The sequence below is a fragment of the Lemur catta genome, chromosome 12 (assembly GCF_020740605.2).
Source record: "Lemur catta isolate mLemCat1 chromosome 12, mLemCat1.pri, whole genome shotgun sequence".
Lineage (NCBI taxonomy): Eukaryota > Metazoa > Chordata > Mammalia > Primates > Lemuridae > Lemur > Lemur catta.
This window is the reverse complement of record NC_059139.1, coordinates 44,699,840-44,715,368: the sequence shown is the minus strand read 5'-3', so window position 1 is coordinate 44,715,368 and position 15,529 is coordinate 44,699,840. Positions and strand designations below refer to the sequence as shown.

Sequence of the window (15,529 nt, the reverse complement as noted above, 5' to 3'; positions counted from 1 at the left end):
TAAATGTCAAGAATTAAAAAAGGTTAAAAAAAGTGGGAGGTGATGGATTTCCACCCAAGAAATGTAAAATTAGATCTTTCTCATTAAGAAGTCCAAAAGCTAAGCATAAAACAATTTGAAATATATTAATAAAAATTTCTTTCAAGAAACACTGCCTATATAAATGCAAGAATTTGCTAGTCATAAATCCTAAAAACTAAACTGCCAATGTTACTTCAAGTAAGTCATTTAAATCCTCTAGGTCAATTTAGTCAATTATAAATGAGAGCATTGGAACCGGCTGACCTCAGAAGGTCACTAGTATTTTAAAGGCTTACTTAGGGTAAAAATCAAAATCCTTACAGTAGTCCTACATAACCTATCCTTCTTCATCCTCAGCCTTTACCTCTCATACATCTACCATTCTTCCTCTCTGTCCCACATTGGCCTCTTTACTGTTCCTCAAGCAAGCCAGGCATACTCTTGCCTTGGTGTTTTTTAATTATTGTTCCCTCTTCCTGGACATCTGGCTTGACATGCTCCTTCCCTTCTTTCAGGTCTTTTCTCCAATGGTACCCTCTGAATGAAGTATTCTCTGGTCACTGCTAATTAAAAATTGAATCCCCAATCATGATACTCAATACCAATCATGTCACTTAAACGTTCAGTTTTAGAAAACAAAGAAATAGCTTGGTAAGGGAACTTGAAATTAACGTAAACTAAAAATTGGCCTTAATCTAGAAATGAAAGCAATATAAAAAGGCTTTTCGGCCGAGTGCGGTAGCTCACGCCTGTAATCCTAGCACTCTGGGAGGCTGAGGTGGGTGGATTATTTGAGCTCAGGAGTTTGAGACCAGCCTGAGCAAGAGTGAGACGCCGTCTCTACTAAAAATAGAAAGAAATTATCTGGACAGCTAAAAATATATATATATAGAAAAATCAGCCAGGCACGGTGGCACATGCCTGTAGTCCCAGCTACTCGGGAGGCTCAGGAAGGAAGATCGCTTGAGCCCAGGAGTTTGAGGTTGCTGTGAACTAGGCTGACGCTACAGCACTCTAGCCTGGGCAACAGAGACTCTGTCTCAAAAAAAAAAAAAAGGCTTTTCAATGCAGAGCAAAGGAAACAATAAAGTAAAAAGACAACCTATATAATGAAAGAAAGTATTTGCAAACTATCCATCTGACAAAGGATTAATAATGAGAATATATAAGGAACTCAAACAATAGCAAAAAAAAATTCCAATTAAAAAATGGGCAAAAGACTTGAATAGACATTTCTCAAATGAAGGCATACAAATAGTCAACAGATATATAAAAACATGCTCAACATCATTAATCATCAGGGAAATGCAAATCAAAACCACACTGAGATACCATCTCAACCCAGTTAAAATGGCTATTATCAAAAGGACAAAAAATAACAAATACTGGGAAGGGTAGAGTGGCTCATGCCTGTAATCCCAGCACTTTGGAGGCTGAGGCATAGGATCGCTTGAGGCCAAGCATTCCACACCAGCCTGGGCAACACAGCAAGACCTCGTCTCTACAAAAAAGAAAAGCAATAAATATTGCCAAGGATGTGGACAGAAGGGAATGCTTATACACTGTTGGTGGGCATGTAAAGTAAGTAGTACAGTCATCATGAAAAACAGTATAAAGGTTCCTCAAAAAACTAAAAATAGAACTACCATAGGATCAAACAATCCCCAATATTAGGTATATATCCAAAAGAAAGGAAATCAGTATTTCCAAGACTGTAGTCCCCAGCTCCCGGGCCTTGCACTGGTACAAGTCAGCAGCATGTTAGGGACTGGGCCACTGTAGCCATCCACTCCACCCACCCCCACCCCACTGTCTGGGGAAAAACTGTCTTCCATGAAGCTGGTCCCTAGTGCCAAAAAGGTTGGGGACCTCTGAAAAAGATATCTGCACTCCCATGTTTATTGTAGCACTATTCACAACAGAAAGATACGGAATCAACCCAAGTGTCCATCAACAGACAAATAGAGAAAATGTGGTGTGTGTGTGTGTGTGTGTGTGTGTGTATATATATATATATATATATATATAATAAAATATTATTCAGCCATACAAAAGAATGAAATCCTGTCATTCACAGCAACATGGATGGAGCTGGAGGTCATTATGTTAAGTGAAATAAGCCAGGCATAGAAAGACAAATATGATGTGTTCTCATTCATATGTGGAAGCTAAAACAATGGATCTCATCTACAGAGTAGAATCGTGCTTATCAAAGGCTGGGAAGGAAAGGGGTGTGAGGGAGTATCATGAGAAGCTGGTTAATGGGTACAAAAATGCAGTTAGATAGAAGGAATAAGTTCTAATATTCAATAGTACACTATGGAAATTATAATTGACAATAATTTATTGTATATTTCAAAATAGCTAGAAGAGTTCTAATGTTCCCAACAAAAAGAAAAATGTTTGAGGTGATAGATATCCCAATTAGCCTGATTTGATCATTACATATTGCAAGAATGTATCAAAATATCACATGTAGCCAAAAAATATGTACAACTATTATATATCAATTAAAAAATGTTTAAAAGGCTGTTCAAGACCAAAACAAAGGAAACAAAAGAAATCCATACTAAAAAAAAAAAAAAAAAAAGCTTCACTTTAGAAACCTGTCTAAATGAAAGCAAATTATTTAAAGCCATCTAAAATCCATAGCATCACATGTTCAGACAGATGATGTAACAGCCCAAATTCTATTTCTATGGCTTCACTTAACCAGAGAGAGCAAAAAAAGGATACTATAATATTTTTGGCATTTCCTCAAAAAGCTAATGTCATTCTTAAAAGAAGCTGGAATATTCGTAAGTGAAGACATTCTAAAGGAAAAGTAATAAATACTTCACTAAAACATGTTCTACTTACAAAGACAGGAGATTAGATGGACCATGAATTATATACAGAAAGGAAAGGTGTTTTTAACTAAAGAAACACATTCTGCTTTAACATCAATAATAATAAAGCATCATACATCTCAGTGGTAGATAATAAAAATAATAAAGCAGATTTCAAGTAATAAAAGTGGTAATGCTAAAATTTCTTCACCCTACTGGTTCATCTCATTTAAAAGATATCACTCTTACCATGTGGCGTGGATGTATTACCTCTAAAAACAGTATATACTAAGTACTTCATATCATTTCCTATTTATGAGTTTTAGTCAGTAGTAATCAATTTCTAAAAAAGATACAAAGAATTTTTGTATACTATAAAAGTTTAGTTTTAATACCAAAAATGAGGATGTTTTCCAAACTTTTCAGAGAAATTACAAATTATGAGGACATCAGCTATGCAATTCTTTTAGTATTTCAGAAGCAAGATTTAAAATACTCTAGTTGCATAAGTAATTATTACTTTATCCTTTCATAAAATTTTCAGCATGCAAAATTACATAAAATCAATTATGCAAAAATTCAACCTCTATCTTTGTAAAGTTTTATGCTTTTTCATTAATAGCAAACTCACCTCATCTTTTCATCTAAAACATTTGTTTTGTTATCATGAAGGTTTTCTACAAGAACCACATGACTTTGATTTTCATACATTCCACACTTTGAAACTTTGGAAGAGATAACTTCAACTTCAGTTCCAATTTGAGAATTTGGCTGAAAAGATAAAAAATCACATGAGTGTAGTTTTTCTTTCTTAATAGCAGAACATAGCTCCTAAAATATTTTAATCACTAAGAAATATATTTTGTTTTTAAAATTAAGATTCAGGCCGGGCGCAGTGGCTCACGCCTGTAATCCTAGCACTCTGGGAGGCCAAGGCGGGCGGATCGCTGGAGCTCAGGAGTTCGAGACCAGCCTGAGCAAGACCGAGACCCCGTTTCTACTAAAAAAAAAATAGAAAGAAATTATCTGGCCAACTAAAAATATATATAGAAAAAATTAGCCGGGCATGGTGGCGCATGCCTGTAGTCCCATCTACTCAGGAGGCTGAGGCAGTAGGATCGCTTAAGCCCAGGAGTTTGAGGTTGCTGTGAGCTAGGCTTATGCCACGGCACTCATTCTAGCCCGGGCAACAGAGCGAGACTCTGTCTCAAAAAAAAAACAAAAAACAAAAAAGATTCAGATTGGGGCTGGCGCAGAGGCTCACGCCTGCAATCCTATCACTCTCAGAGGCTGAGGCAGGAGGATCACTTGAGGTGAGGAGTTCAAGACCAGCCTGAGAAACAGTGAGACCCCATCTCCACCAAAAGTAGAAAAAATTAGTTGGGCGTAGTGGCTTGTGCCTGTAGTGCTGGCTACTACGGGAGGTATGGGACTGAAGCAGGAAGAACGCTCTAGCCCAGGAGTTTGAGGTTGCAGTGAGCTATGATGATGCCACTGCACTCCAGCCTGGGTAACATAGCAAGACTCTGTCTCAAAAAAAAAAAAAAAGATTCAGACTGGGTATATAATATTCATGTTCTGCTGCCAAAACAAGAATGCCTAGCTCAGAGAGAACGTTTCAAAGATTATTGCAGTAATATGTTTATAAAATGTTTTAAAAGCTACAACGGCCATCTGCTGTGAATTAAAAAATAAAAAATAGCTGGGCCTGGTGGCTCATGCCTGCAACCCCAGCAACTTGGGAGGCCGAGGTGGTGTTTGAGACAAGACTGGGCAAAACAGTGAGACCTCCAACTCTTAAAAAAAAAAAAAAAAGAAAGAAAAATGATCGAACCACTGCACTCCAGCTTAGGTGAGACAATGCCTCTAAAATAATGATGATAATAATAATCATAACAGTAATAATAATAGTAAGTTTAATTTTTTTTTGTTTTTTTTTTTAAAAGAACTTTTTGGTTGAAACAAGGATTACAATCACTTTAAATCTAAATTTTGTCTTCGTAGACCGAAAAAAGGACAGAAAAATAAGAACTACCTAAAATAGACATTTTTAGGCATTATACTACTAAGACTTTTTTTCTAGTATCAAAAGATCCATCAATAAAAGACTGGTTAGGCCGGGCACTGTGGCTCACGCCTGTAATTCTAGCACTCTGGGAGGCCGAGGTGGGAGGATCGCTCGAGGTCAGGAGTTCAAGACCATCCTGAGCAAGAGCAAGACCCCGTCTCTACTAAAAAAGTAGAAAGAAATGATTTGGACAGCTAAAATTATATATATAGAAAAAAATTAGCCGGGCATGGTGGCACATGCCTGTAGTCCCAGCTACTCGAGAGGCTGAGGCAGAAGGATTGCTTAAGCCCAAGAGTTTGAGATTGCTGTGAGCTTGACACCATGGCACTCTAGCCCGAGCAACAGAGCGAGACTGTCTCAAAAAAAAAAAAGAAATTATTTGGACAGCTAAAAATATATATAGAAAAAAATTAGCCGGGCATGGTGGCACATGCCTGTAGTCCCAGCTACTGAGGAGGCTGAGGCAGAAGGATTGCTTAAGCCTAGGAGTTTGAGGTTGCTGTGAGCTAGGCTAACGCCACAGCACTCTAGCCCGGGCAACAGAGCGAGACTCTTGTCTCAAAAAATAAAAAAGACTGGTTAAATGGTCATTCAAAACAGTATAATGTTATGCAGCAAATGATGTGCCTTCATATTTCCTGATACAGAAAGCCACTTCCCAAAGTATTTAAGTGAATAACAGAAAGGTATAAAACAGTATGTATACAATGATTTTGTTTAAATGTACATACGTGTGCCCATATATGTGCATGGAAATAGATCCAGTAAGACAGGTCAAAGGTTTCCAGTGGTTATCTCAGGGCAGAGAGATTTGGGGTATTTATTATATCACTTTGTAGTAATTGAATATTTCACAATTAATAGTTTTATTAGTTTAAAAAAAATCTATTTTCACTTTTTAAAAAATATCCAGAATAGTAAATCTGAAACAAAACTGGATACTGTATTCATTGCATAGAGTGTCAAATGCCTATATTCTGATCCAAGTCTGAGCTGTATCATCTGATATTTTAATATGTATTAAAAAGGCTCCACTTAATGACATAATGAGAACTCACCATAGTCAGGACTTTGTTTTTAATTTCATCTTTCTGTACTATTGTTCTTTCTTCCTTAATTACACCTTTCGTTTCACCTTTTCCTACCATTTGCCTCTGTCCAGCCTTTCTTATGTTTGGTCTGGGTCTCTGAAGTCGGCCCCTCATTGGTTGAGCACTTTGGATAATACTTTCCTTCATGTCTTGTTGGAAAGTGCTTATATTATGAATCCTAGAAAAGGGAACAGGGAGAAAGAGAGGGAGCTTGACTGTAAAAAGTTGAAAAAATATAAAATTTGAATCTCTAATAAACTCTCTATAAGAATATGTTTGTACCATTAAAGGAAAATTACATTCTGGTCATAAACATATTTTATTTTATAAAAGAAATTAGTTATTTCAATTCTCAAAAGGTAATAAACTTTTATTATATACCTAGAGTAGCCAAATCTATAGACAGAAAGTAGAATGGTGGTTGCCAGGAACTGGAAGAAGAGGGGGATGGAGAATTAACATTTAATGGGTACAGAGTTTCAGTTTGAGAAGATAAAAAACCTCTGGAGATGGACAGTAGTGGTGCTTGCACTACGATGTAAATGTATTTAATGCTACTGGACTGTACCTTAAAAGGGTTAAAATCATAAATTTCATGTATGTATTTTGTCAATTTTTAAAAAGGTAATGAATATATAGCTTACATACATACAGGTTAAGTATCCCTTACCCATAATGCTTAGGACCAGAAGTGTTTCCAATTTTGGATTTTTTTCAAATTTTGGAATATCTGCATTTATACTTACTGGTTGAGCATCTCTAATTTGAAAATCTGAAATGTTCCAATGAACATTTCCTTTGTGCGTCATGCCAGCTCTCAAAAAGTTTTGACTTTTGGAATATTAGATGTTCAGATTAGGGATGCTCAACCTGTATTTTTTTAACACATTGCTCTTTATAGTATCTTAAGCAGCTAACAAGATAAACAGAGGCAAGCATTAAAAGTTATTGGATTCAATCTGATTATCTATTCCAGGCAGTCTGTCATATCAATAAAATTAAACCAAGTATTCTTTATACTCGGTTTTAAAATACATTAATACATCTTAATTTAAAAAATGAAAAATTGTTTGAAAGAAGTCTCTCTCTTATTTTAGATTTTCAAAGAAATATCACTGTTTACCCCATAGAAACAACTGAATCATTTTCCTTGGCTTGTGTTGACTCAGACTCCTCTTTAGGTTCACAAGGATTTGAAGGTGGAAGGTCCTTTTCTGTCTGGGTACATGATAAAATCACAACCTCCTCCTCCTCCTTGTGACCTGGTTTGTCTTTTTCTCTTGATGTCATTAGGGAAGGCTCATCCTAGAAAGCAGAAAAAAATAATTTCATTCAGGGTTGGTAAAAAGTATAGGGAAATAAGAACTTTCATATACTATTAAAAGAATAAATAGCCACAGTCTTTGTAGAGGACAAATAGGGTAGTATCTATCAAAATTTGAAATTTCCACCAATTCCAGTTCTAGAAATTTATCTTATAAAGGTACTCAAACAAATATCTAGAAAGGCATATACAAAGATATTTATTGTAGCAATTTAAGAGCTTCTACCTCTGAAAAAAAGGAAAGAAAAAATAAACAAAAAGTTAGAAATAAGACAAAGCAGTGGGGGACTGAATATATAAATTTTAATTTATTTACAAAGCAATAGTATATAGCCATTTAAAGGAACATAAATTTCTTTGTAATGATCCAAAAAAGATGTTCACAATACTATGTTAAGTGGAAAAATCAGAACACTGTGTTAAACGGAAAAATCAGAAGGCAAGTAATGATGCCATTTTTGGAAAATAATAAAAAAACTTGTATTTTATGATTTTATAAATAAGTATCCACACCAAAAAAAGTCTACATGGATATATTCAGAATTGCTATATGATTTAATTTGGGAAGGAGGGATGGAACATTATAAAGAGCTTTCAATTTCAAGGATATATTTTTCCAAATTGAAATTTTTATAATCAGAAAATATAATAGTGACTTATCTTTTATAAATATAAGGTTAGAAGTACAAATGTTGATCCACAGTAAAAGAACTATGCTATTTTAAGATGTCAAATAAGAATTTTAACTCCAGAAAGTACTTTTATGTGGAAAACACGTAATTTATGAGTATTAGGATTTCACAAAGTTTTCGATGTCATATACAATTTTAATCTATTATGAACCGAGTTGATGAAATAAATAAAATATCTCCTTTAACTCATATCAAGCTTTTAAGTTTTCACTTCACCTTCACAACAGATTGAAATAAATGGCTATTATTGCCATTTTTCTTATGAAGGCACTTGTTACATCATTTGGCTACCGTCACATAGCCAGAACTTGAACTAGAGCCCAGACCTCCTAAATGCTTTCCCGTGACACACTTGTCTATCATCAGATATCTGAGAATATTACACAAACTACATGGAACAATGAGGCACATTAAGCACAGGAACCAAATCAAGACATGGTAAAAGTTACATAAAGAAAATATTTGTAAAATTTTAAATCCAGACGTTTTATTTTTAGTAATCATGACAATGAAAAAGAAAAACTGCACATACAAAACCTACATCTTACATATCACTCACATGTTGAGAAGGGAGAGTATCAGCTTGTTCACTGTTCTGTTGTATCACTATAGTCTCCATTATATCAGTTTCAGAATTCTTCCCAGATACATATTTTTCTGCTTCGGTAGTCTCTTTCTTTAAAGCTGCTCTTGCTAAGTTTGGTCTTGGTCTTTTGAATCGACTTCTCATAAAAGGTGCTGGTTTAACTTCAAGTGGCTTCTGTTCTTGAGGAAGAGATTTGCTTTTGGAATAAGGATTATCAAACTTTAGAATGAACTGGAGGTGCAGTGAGAACGACGGAGTCTTATTAGCACAAGCTTAGAGTATTTATTTTTTTTTTTTGAGACAGGATCTCACTCTGTTGCCCAGGTTTGAATGCAGTGGCATCATCAGAGCTCACCGAAACCTCGAACTCCTGGGCTCCAGTGATCCTCCTGCCTCAGGCTTCCAAGTAACTGGGACTACAGGCGCGCGCCACCACACCCAGCTAATTTTTTGTATTTTCAGAAGAGATGGGGTCTTGCTCTTGCTCAGGCTGGTCTCAAACTCCTAGCCTCAAGCAATCCTCCCACCTGGCCTCCCAGAGTGCTAGTATTACAGACGTGAGCCAGGCGCCCAGCCTTAATTCTAATACTTAACAAGAAAACAAAATTAACTACTTGGTAAATCGTGAAAAGCATGAGTAGTGCAAGGAACTGTATCACCTTTGCATGAAGAAAACATGAGTCTTTCAAACATGCTAATTTAAGAGTATTACATACAATTTTGTATATGTTAGTAATTTTCACAATCAACTGTCAGAATGACCTCAATCCTCTCTCCCAGTCTTCCCAAAACTGTCTTAAAATCCCTATCTGTATATTACTCCTTGAAACCTTACTTAGTTTAAAATAATCTGCAAATATAACTTTACATGCTTTTTCTTTAAAAGCACACTGTACCTTAAATCAACATCTGAAAACTGCTCTCGAACATCTGGAAGTAGCATCCCCAGGTCTTCTGTTTTACCAAATTCAGAAGTCTCCGAAGAGGTCTTGAAGTGACTTGGTACTTCCTTTTCAGAATTTCTTTTGTCTTCTACAGATGTATGCACCACTGATAGTACTTCACTGCTAATATTCTGGAGGAATAGTCACAGTGAACCAGTACATATGAAGACTCCTTAAATATTTCATACATTTCAAACAAAATAAAAGCCTATATTCTAAACACTTTCCTTTAAAAAAGTAGAAATCCATTTTCAATTTTTAAATAAAATTACTTACAAATGTTAAAATCTAGAATCCTGGAAACTCTTTCTTTTATATTGCATATTATGACTTTCCCAAACTACAAATGCCATTTCCTATTAGAAAAAAAGTTCTTGAAAATGTTACAAGAGCATGAACTTCAAATAACTGGAAATGTTTAACAAAGAACTTTCAGAAGTGGAGTGGGGCAGGAAATAAAAAGAGAAACAGATACAGATACGGCCAAAAGAAATAATTCCAATGCCTGTTCATACTAAGGTTAGTACAAATTCAGTCCAATTTCCTAAACCCTTTTACCTAAAAGAGTTACTTCAAACTGACATTAAGAATAACTTCTCAGACCAGGCACAGTGGCTCACACCTGTAATCCTACCACTTTGGGAGGCTGAGGCGGGAGGACTATTTAAGGTTAGGAGTTTGAGACCAGCCTGAGCAAGAGAGACCCTGTCTCTACAAAAAAAAACAGAAAAATTAGACAGGTGTGGTGGTTACGTGCCTGTAGTCTCAGCTACTGGGGAGACTGAGGCAAGAGGATCGCTTGAGCCCACAAGCATGAGGTTGCAGTGAGCTATGATAATGCCACTACACTGTAGCTGGGGTGACAGAGACCCTGTCTCAAAAAAGAAAACTAGTAACTTCAGAACCTTTTATAGTTCATAAGTCTGATGACTGGGTTTTTACACTCATGTGTGAGATGTACCTCCCTCAAACCTTGGTACAATGTTGGCACATTATCCATCAGACTTGGAAAAGGAGAAAAGCAAAAGAATTTTTTCCACGATTGGAAATTTTTAAAAGTTTAAAAAAAAAAAAAAAAATAGGCCGGGCACAGTGGCTCACATCTGTAATCCTAGCACACTAGGAGGCCGAGGCAGGAGGATTGAGTGAGGTCAGGAGTTTGAGACCAGCCTGAGCAGGAGCAAGACCCTGTCTCTACTAAAAGTAGAAAGAAATTAGCTGGAAAACTAAAAATATATACAAAAAATTAGCCGGGCATGGTGGCGCATGCCTGTAGTCCCAGCTACTCGGGAGGCTGAGGCAGAAGAATTGCTTGAGATCAGGAGTTTGAGGTTGCTGTGAGCTAGGCTGACACTACGGGGCACTCTAGCCTGGGAAACAGAGTGAGACTCTGTCTCCAAAAAAATAAATAAATAAAAATATAAATAAATAAATAGTTTCTTCAAGGCCCTGAAACATAGAAATTTAGGGCTACAAAAAACTTCGGACTTTTAGAGATTTTTAAGTGTTTTTGGACTCAAGGGCAATAATATGGAATTACTTGAGTAACTTTTCTCTGAAAAACATATTCAAAAAATTTTTTACATGACAGAAAAATACTTACTTTTATATCTAGTGAAGGTGTAGGACTGCAGTCACCACTCTTGTTCTGCATTAAATTTGTCTCAGTTTGTCTTGAGATACCAGTTTCTTCTCGTTGATCTTCTCTTGGAGAAATGTCTATTTTTCTAGTTTTTTTCAAATCTGCCACCACTTCCTTATTAACACAGATCTCTTCAGATCCCTTCTCCCTCAAGGAAATTTCTCTTCCAGTTTCTTCCAAATCTGCCTCCATTTCTTCAATGGCAGTCATCCTTCCTGATGGCATCTCCATCATAGAAACGTCTCTTTTTCCAGTCTCCTTCAAATCAATCTCCCTTTCCCCTATGGCACTGACCTCCACTATTACCTTTTCCCTTTGGGAAATTTCTCCTCCAATTTCTTTCAAATCTGCTTCCATTTCACCTACAGTTTTGACCTCCTCTGGGGCCTTTACCCATGCAGTTATTTCTCTTCTTTCAGTTTCTTCCAAATCTGCCTCTCTTTCTTCAATGACATCAATCATCTCTGGTATCTTCTCCCTTGGGGAAATCTCTCTTCCAGTTTCTTTCAAACCTGTCTCCATTTCACATACAGGTTTGGCCTCCTTGGGGCCATTTTCTTGTGGGAATATTTGTCTTCTTCCAGTTTCTTCCAAATCTGTGTCTATTTCCTCAGTGGCATGAATCACGTCCGGTATCTTCTCCCTTGCGGAAATCTCTCTTCCAGTTACTTTCAAACCTGTCTCCATTTCCATGATGACATCAATCACTTCTGGTAACTTCTCCCTGGAAGAAACATCTCTTCTTCCAGTTTCCTTTAAATCTGACTCCATTTCCTTAGCAATATTAATCTCCACTAGTCCCATTTCCCTTGGTGAGGTATGTAGTCTTACAGTTTCTCTCAAAGCTGCTGTCATTTCTCCAGAGACAAGAATCTCCTCTGGTACCTCCTCCTTTGAGGAAATTTCTCTTCTTCTAGTTCCTCTTCCTATGTTTGGCTTTGGTTTCTGAAATCGAGGCCTTAGAATTGGGACTTGTTTGAGTATGGGTGCTTTCTTATCCTCTTGAATGCTGTAAAAAAAGACACATGATCAAGTTTTAAACCAGACTGCCAGCTGGAGATGATGGTTGAAAATTATAAGAGAAACACCAGAAACTCTCAAATTAAAAAACATTAAGGAAGCCTTAGGAATCACTGAGTAAAATTTTAAAATTAAGAGAAAGAAAAAAAAACCAGTTTTTGAAATTATAGTAAAAAAATTTAAAAATTAAATATATCTACTTCTGTATAGACATATGTAGAAATATCTTTAATAAGGTCAATCAGTGTAGAAACTATTTGGCCCTAAATAGTCCCTTTTCAATTGTCCACGCCATAGTCAGCAAATACTGGCTGGGAAACACTCTTCAGTCCTCTATACTGGAGGTACATCGAGGTGTTTCTGCTATTTCTACCTCTTTGCTGCTATTATCTTTTATCCAGACACACAATTTACCATAACAGACCTGACCATCTCAAAGAGCTGGATAAAAGTATGACCTGAATATGATGAAGTCTTATGACTAAGAACTAGGTCTGCCCTTCCCACTTTTTAAAAACAATTAAAAATGACATTTGCTGTACAGACATTTCTCTGTTTGTGACTTTCATAATACTAATTGGGAATAAAAGGACAGATTAAATATACAACATTTTGCTTAATGCTATTGGGCATAAAATCACTATCCAGAATAAGCATTTGGCTCTTCAGAAAAGCAGCAGCCCTCTTTGTTTTACATTCTGTTTATCATAATAGATGGTAAAACCAATAAAAATATATAAATGAATAAAGGAGCTCTTAGTGACTGATTAGCAAAGGTTATTAATTTTGGGCGAGAGCTACATCAAATGAAACACTAGATTTATTCAGCCAAGTCTGGCTGAACAAGTATATAATTATATAATTAATAGCTTTACAGAAGTATTTACTAGAAAGTATGCTATTGTTTGTTTGAACTTCTCTAGGTCTTAGCCTATCTTTTGTCACTGAAATAACTTTTTTTTTTTTAGAGAAAGGGTCTCGCTCTGTCACCCAGGCTGAAGTGCAGTGGCATCACCAGAGCTCACTGCAGCCTTGAACTCCTAGGATCAAGTGATTCTCCTGCCTCAGCCTCCCGAGTAGTGAGGACTACAGGCACACGCCACCACAACCAGCTAATTTTCCTATATTTTTATAGAGATGGGGTCTTCCTCTTGGTCAGGCTCATCTTGAACTCTGGGCCTCAAGCAATCCTCCACCTTGGCCTCCTAAAGTGCTAGGATTATAGGTGTGAGCTACCACATCCAGCTGAAATAACTATTTTTTATAATGCAATTTTTGATAACATAAGGCAGGTCCTTAGGAACAAGACCGCTTTTCAAATTGCATTTGTTTATATTTATCATTAACTTTAATAACTGATAACATTAAATGCAAAATTAATAGCCATCAATAAAGGAAATTTAATTTGATTTGTCCTGCATGGATTTCATTCCATTCTTTCTTTTATGATACTTTTCATCTTCACCCAGAAACATCTAGCGTTTAGCAAGGTTGCTGTGCTAGCAATCTTGACTTGGGTATCACAAGAAAAGATAAGCTATAAAGCCATATTTTGAAAACTGGCATATTCTCTACACATGTAGATGCTTTAGCCAAAGGCTTTACTAATAATTTAATCATTTCAACATCAGTTCAGGTTATAAGATACAAATATACAATGTTATGTTCTATGGGCTTAAATTGTTTCTAAGTAACAAAAGGACTTGAATAAGCTTTTTTTATGGATAAAAATAAACAAACATCACACCTCCTAGAGTTCATGAACAATAAGACACCAAATATTTCTAAGCACCTATTATAAGCCAAGAAGGCAAGTGCTAAGAACTGAGGATACAATGGTGAACAAGATAGACTTTGTCTCATACAGCTTAAATCAGGTGCATAATTAACTGAAGGGCAGTATCTGAGATTGGAAATCAGATATGTAGTTGAAACAGATTATTCTTCAACTTAGAACATATAGTGGAGCCACAAATTCTGTCCTCAGATCATAAAATTTAAAGAAAAAAGCAATGAAAGAAAGATGCTCAAAACTGGAGAAAATAAGAGAAGGAATGGGCATAAAACCAAAGATCTGCTCCAAGGTCTACAAATGTGTTTCTCTAAAATAGAATTTAAGAATTTGCAAGATACGGCCAGGCGCGGTGGCTCACGCCTGTAATCCTAGCACTCTGGGAGGCGAGGCGGGCAGATCGCTCGAGGTCAGGAGTTCGAGACCAGCCTGAGCAAGAGCGAGATCCCGTCTCTACTAAAAATAGAAACAAACTATCTGGCCAACTAAAATATATATAGAAAAAATTAGCCGGGCATGGTGGCGCATGCCTGTAGTCCCAGCTACTCGGGAGGCTGAGGCAGTAGGATCGCTTAAGCCCAGGAGTTTGAGGTTGCTGTGAGCTAGGCTGACGCCAAGGCACTCACTCTAGCCAGGGCAACAAAGAGACACACTGTTTCAAAAAAAAAAAAAAAGAATTTACAAGATACTTATAAACCTCCATAAGATAAATCACAAATCATGACACAAATCTCAAAATATTTGTATCAAGTGGATGGGATGCAAAATTAGCCTAGACAATTAAGTTTCAAAGAAATATTCACTAATTTGTCTAATAAAATAGAATTTTTAATGCATTCTTCATTGGAGAAACAATCCTTCCCTATTATCTCTTTTTTTTTACATAGCATCTTAAACAGGCCAAAGGGTTTGGAATAGGGGCGGGAGAAAACTGCCCATTAGATATAGACAGATGTAGATTTGATAAAACACAGAATCTTAGAATTGTTTTTAAGGATCCTGGAGATTCAAAGACCAGAAAGGTCACATGATAAGGCAAAAAGGACACTGCCCTTGGAAAGCAAAGTTGAGATGAGACTGAATATTAGTTATAAACAACATCCACCATTGTTATAAAACTCAGAGGCCACTAAGGGAAAACAATTTTCTTCTGAGCCACATTAAGTAATAAACATAATCTGGCTTAAACTGAAAAAATATAAATAAAAAAACCAATTTGTTGGTTTTTTAAACAGAGATGTTTAAGAAGTAATGTAGCTGGGCTTCTACCCAGAGTTTCTGTGGCCCAGTATTAAAATAGTTCGGACTGGGCGGAGGAATAAGAAAAAAAGGAACAGTGTAGAAAACAAGGAATAAAGGAATTTAATAAAGACCAATAAAGTAGTTCAAGAAACCAAGCTTTCACTCTCAGGTCAGATACTATTTAAACAGGCTACAAAGTTGTAGGAATAGAATATGCCAACCTTTAAATGTAAAGACTGGTAAAATATTAATTGTTGAAACTGGATTATAGGTATG

The 15,529-nt window shown here is 36.2% G+C and overlaps 1 protein-coding gene and 1 non-coding gene across 7 annotated transcripts in view; one reads left to right on the top strand and one right to left on the bottom strand.

Moving 5' to 3' along the window:
- BDP1 (B double prime 1, subunit of RNA polymerase III transcription initiation factor IIIB) overlaps positions 1-15,529 on the bottom strand; it is an 84,464-nt gene that overhangs the window by 34,707 nt on the left and 34,228 nt on the right. For all 6 annotated transcript variants that reach the window (XM_045565829.1, XM_045565828.1, XM_045565831.1 and 3 more), the window contains 6 exons: positions 11,161-12,208; positions 9,510-9,688; positions 8,587-8,809; positions 7,135-7,316; positions 5,979-6,189; positions 3,481-3,620 (listed from right to left, as the gene is read on the bottom strand). In XM_045565829.1, the coding sequence (XP_045421785.1) occupies positions 3,481-3,620; positions 5,979-6,189; positions 7,135-7,316; positions 8,587-8,809; positions 9,510-9,688; positions 11,161-12,208 (1,983 nt within the window). The remainder of the gene's footprint in view (positions 1-3,480; positions 3,621-5,978; positions 6,190-7,134; positions 7,317-8,586; positions 8,810-9,509; positions 9,689-11,160; positions 12,209-15,529) is intronic.
- LOC123648751 lies at positions 10,460-10,563 on the top strand. Its single transcript, XR_006738765.1, has one exon. It is a non-coding gene; the product is annotated as a small nucleolar RNA U13 (small nucleolar RNA).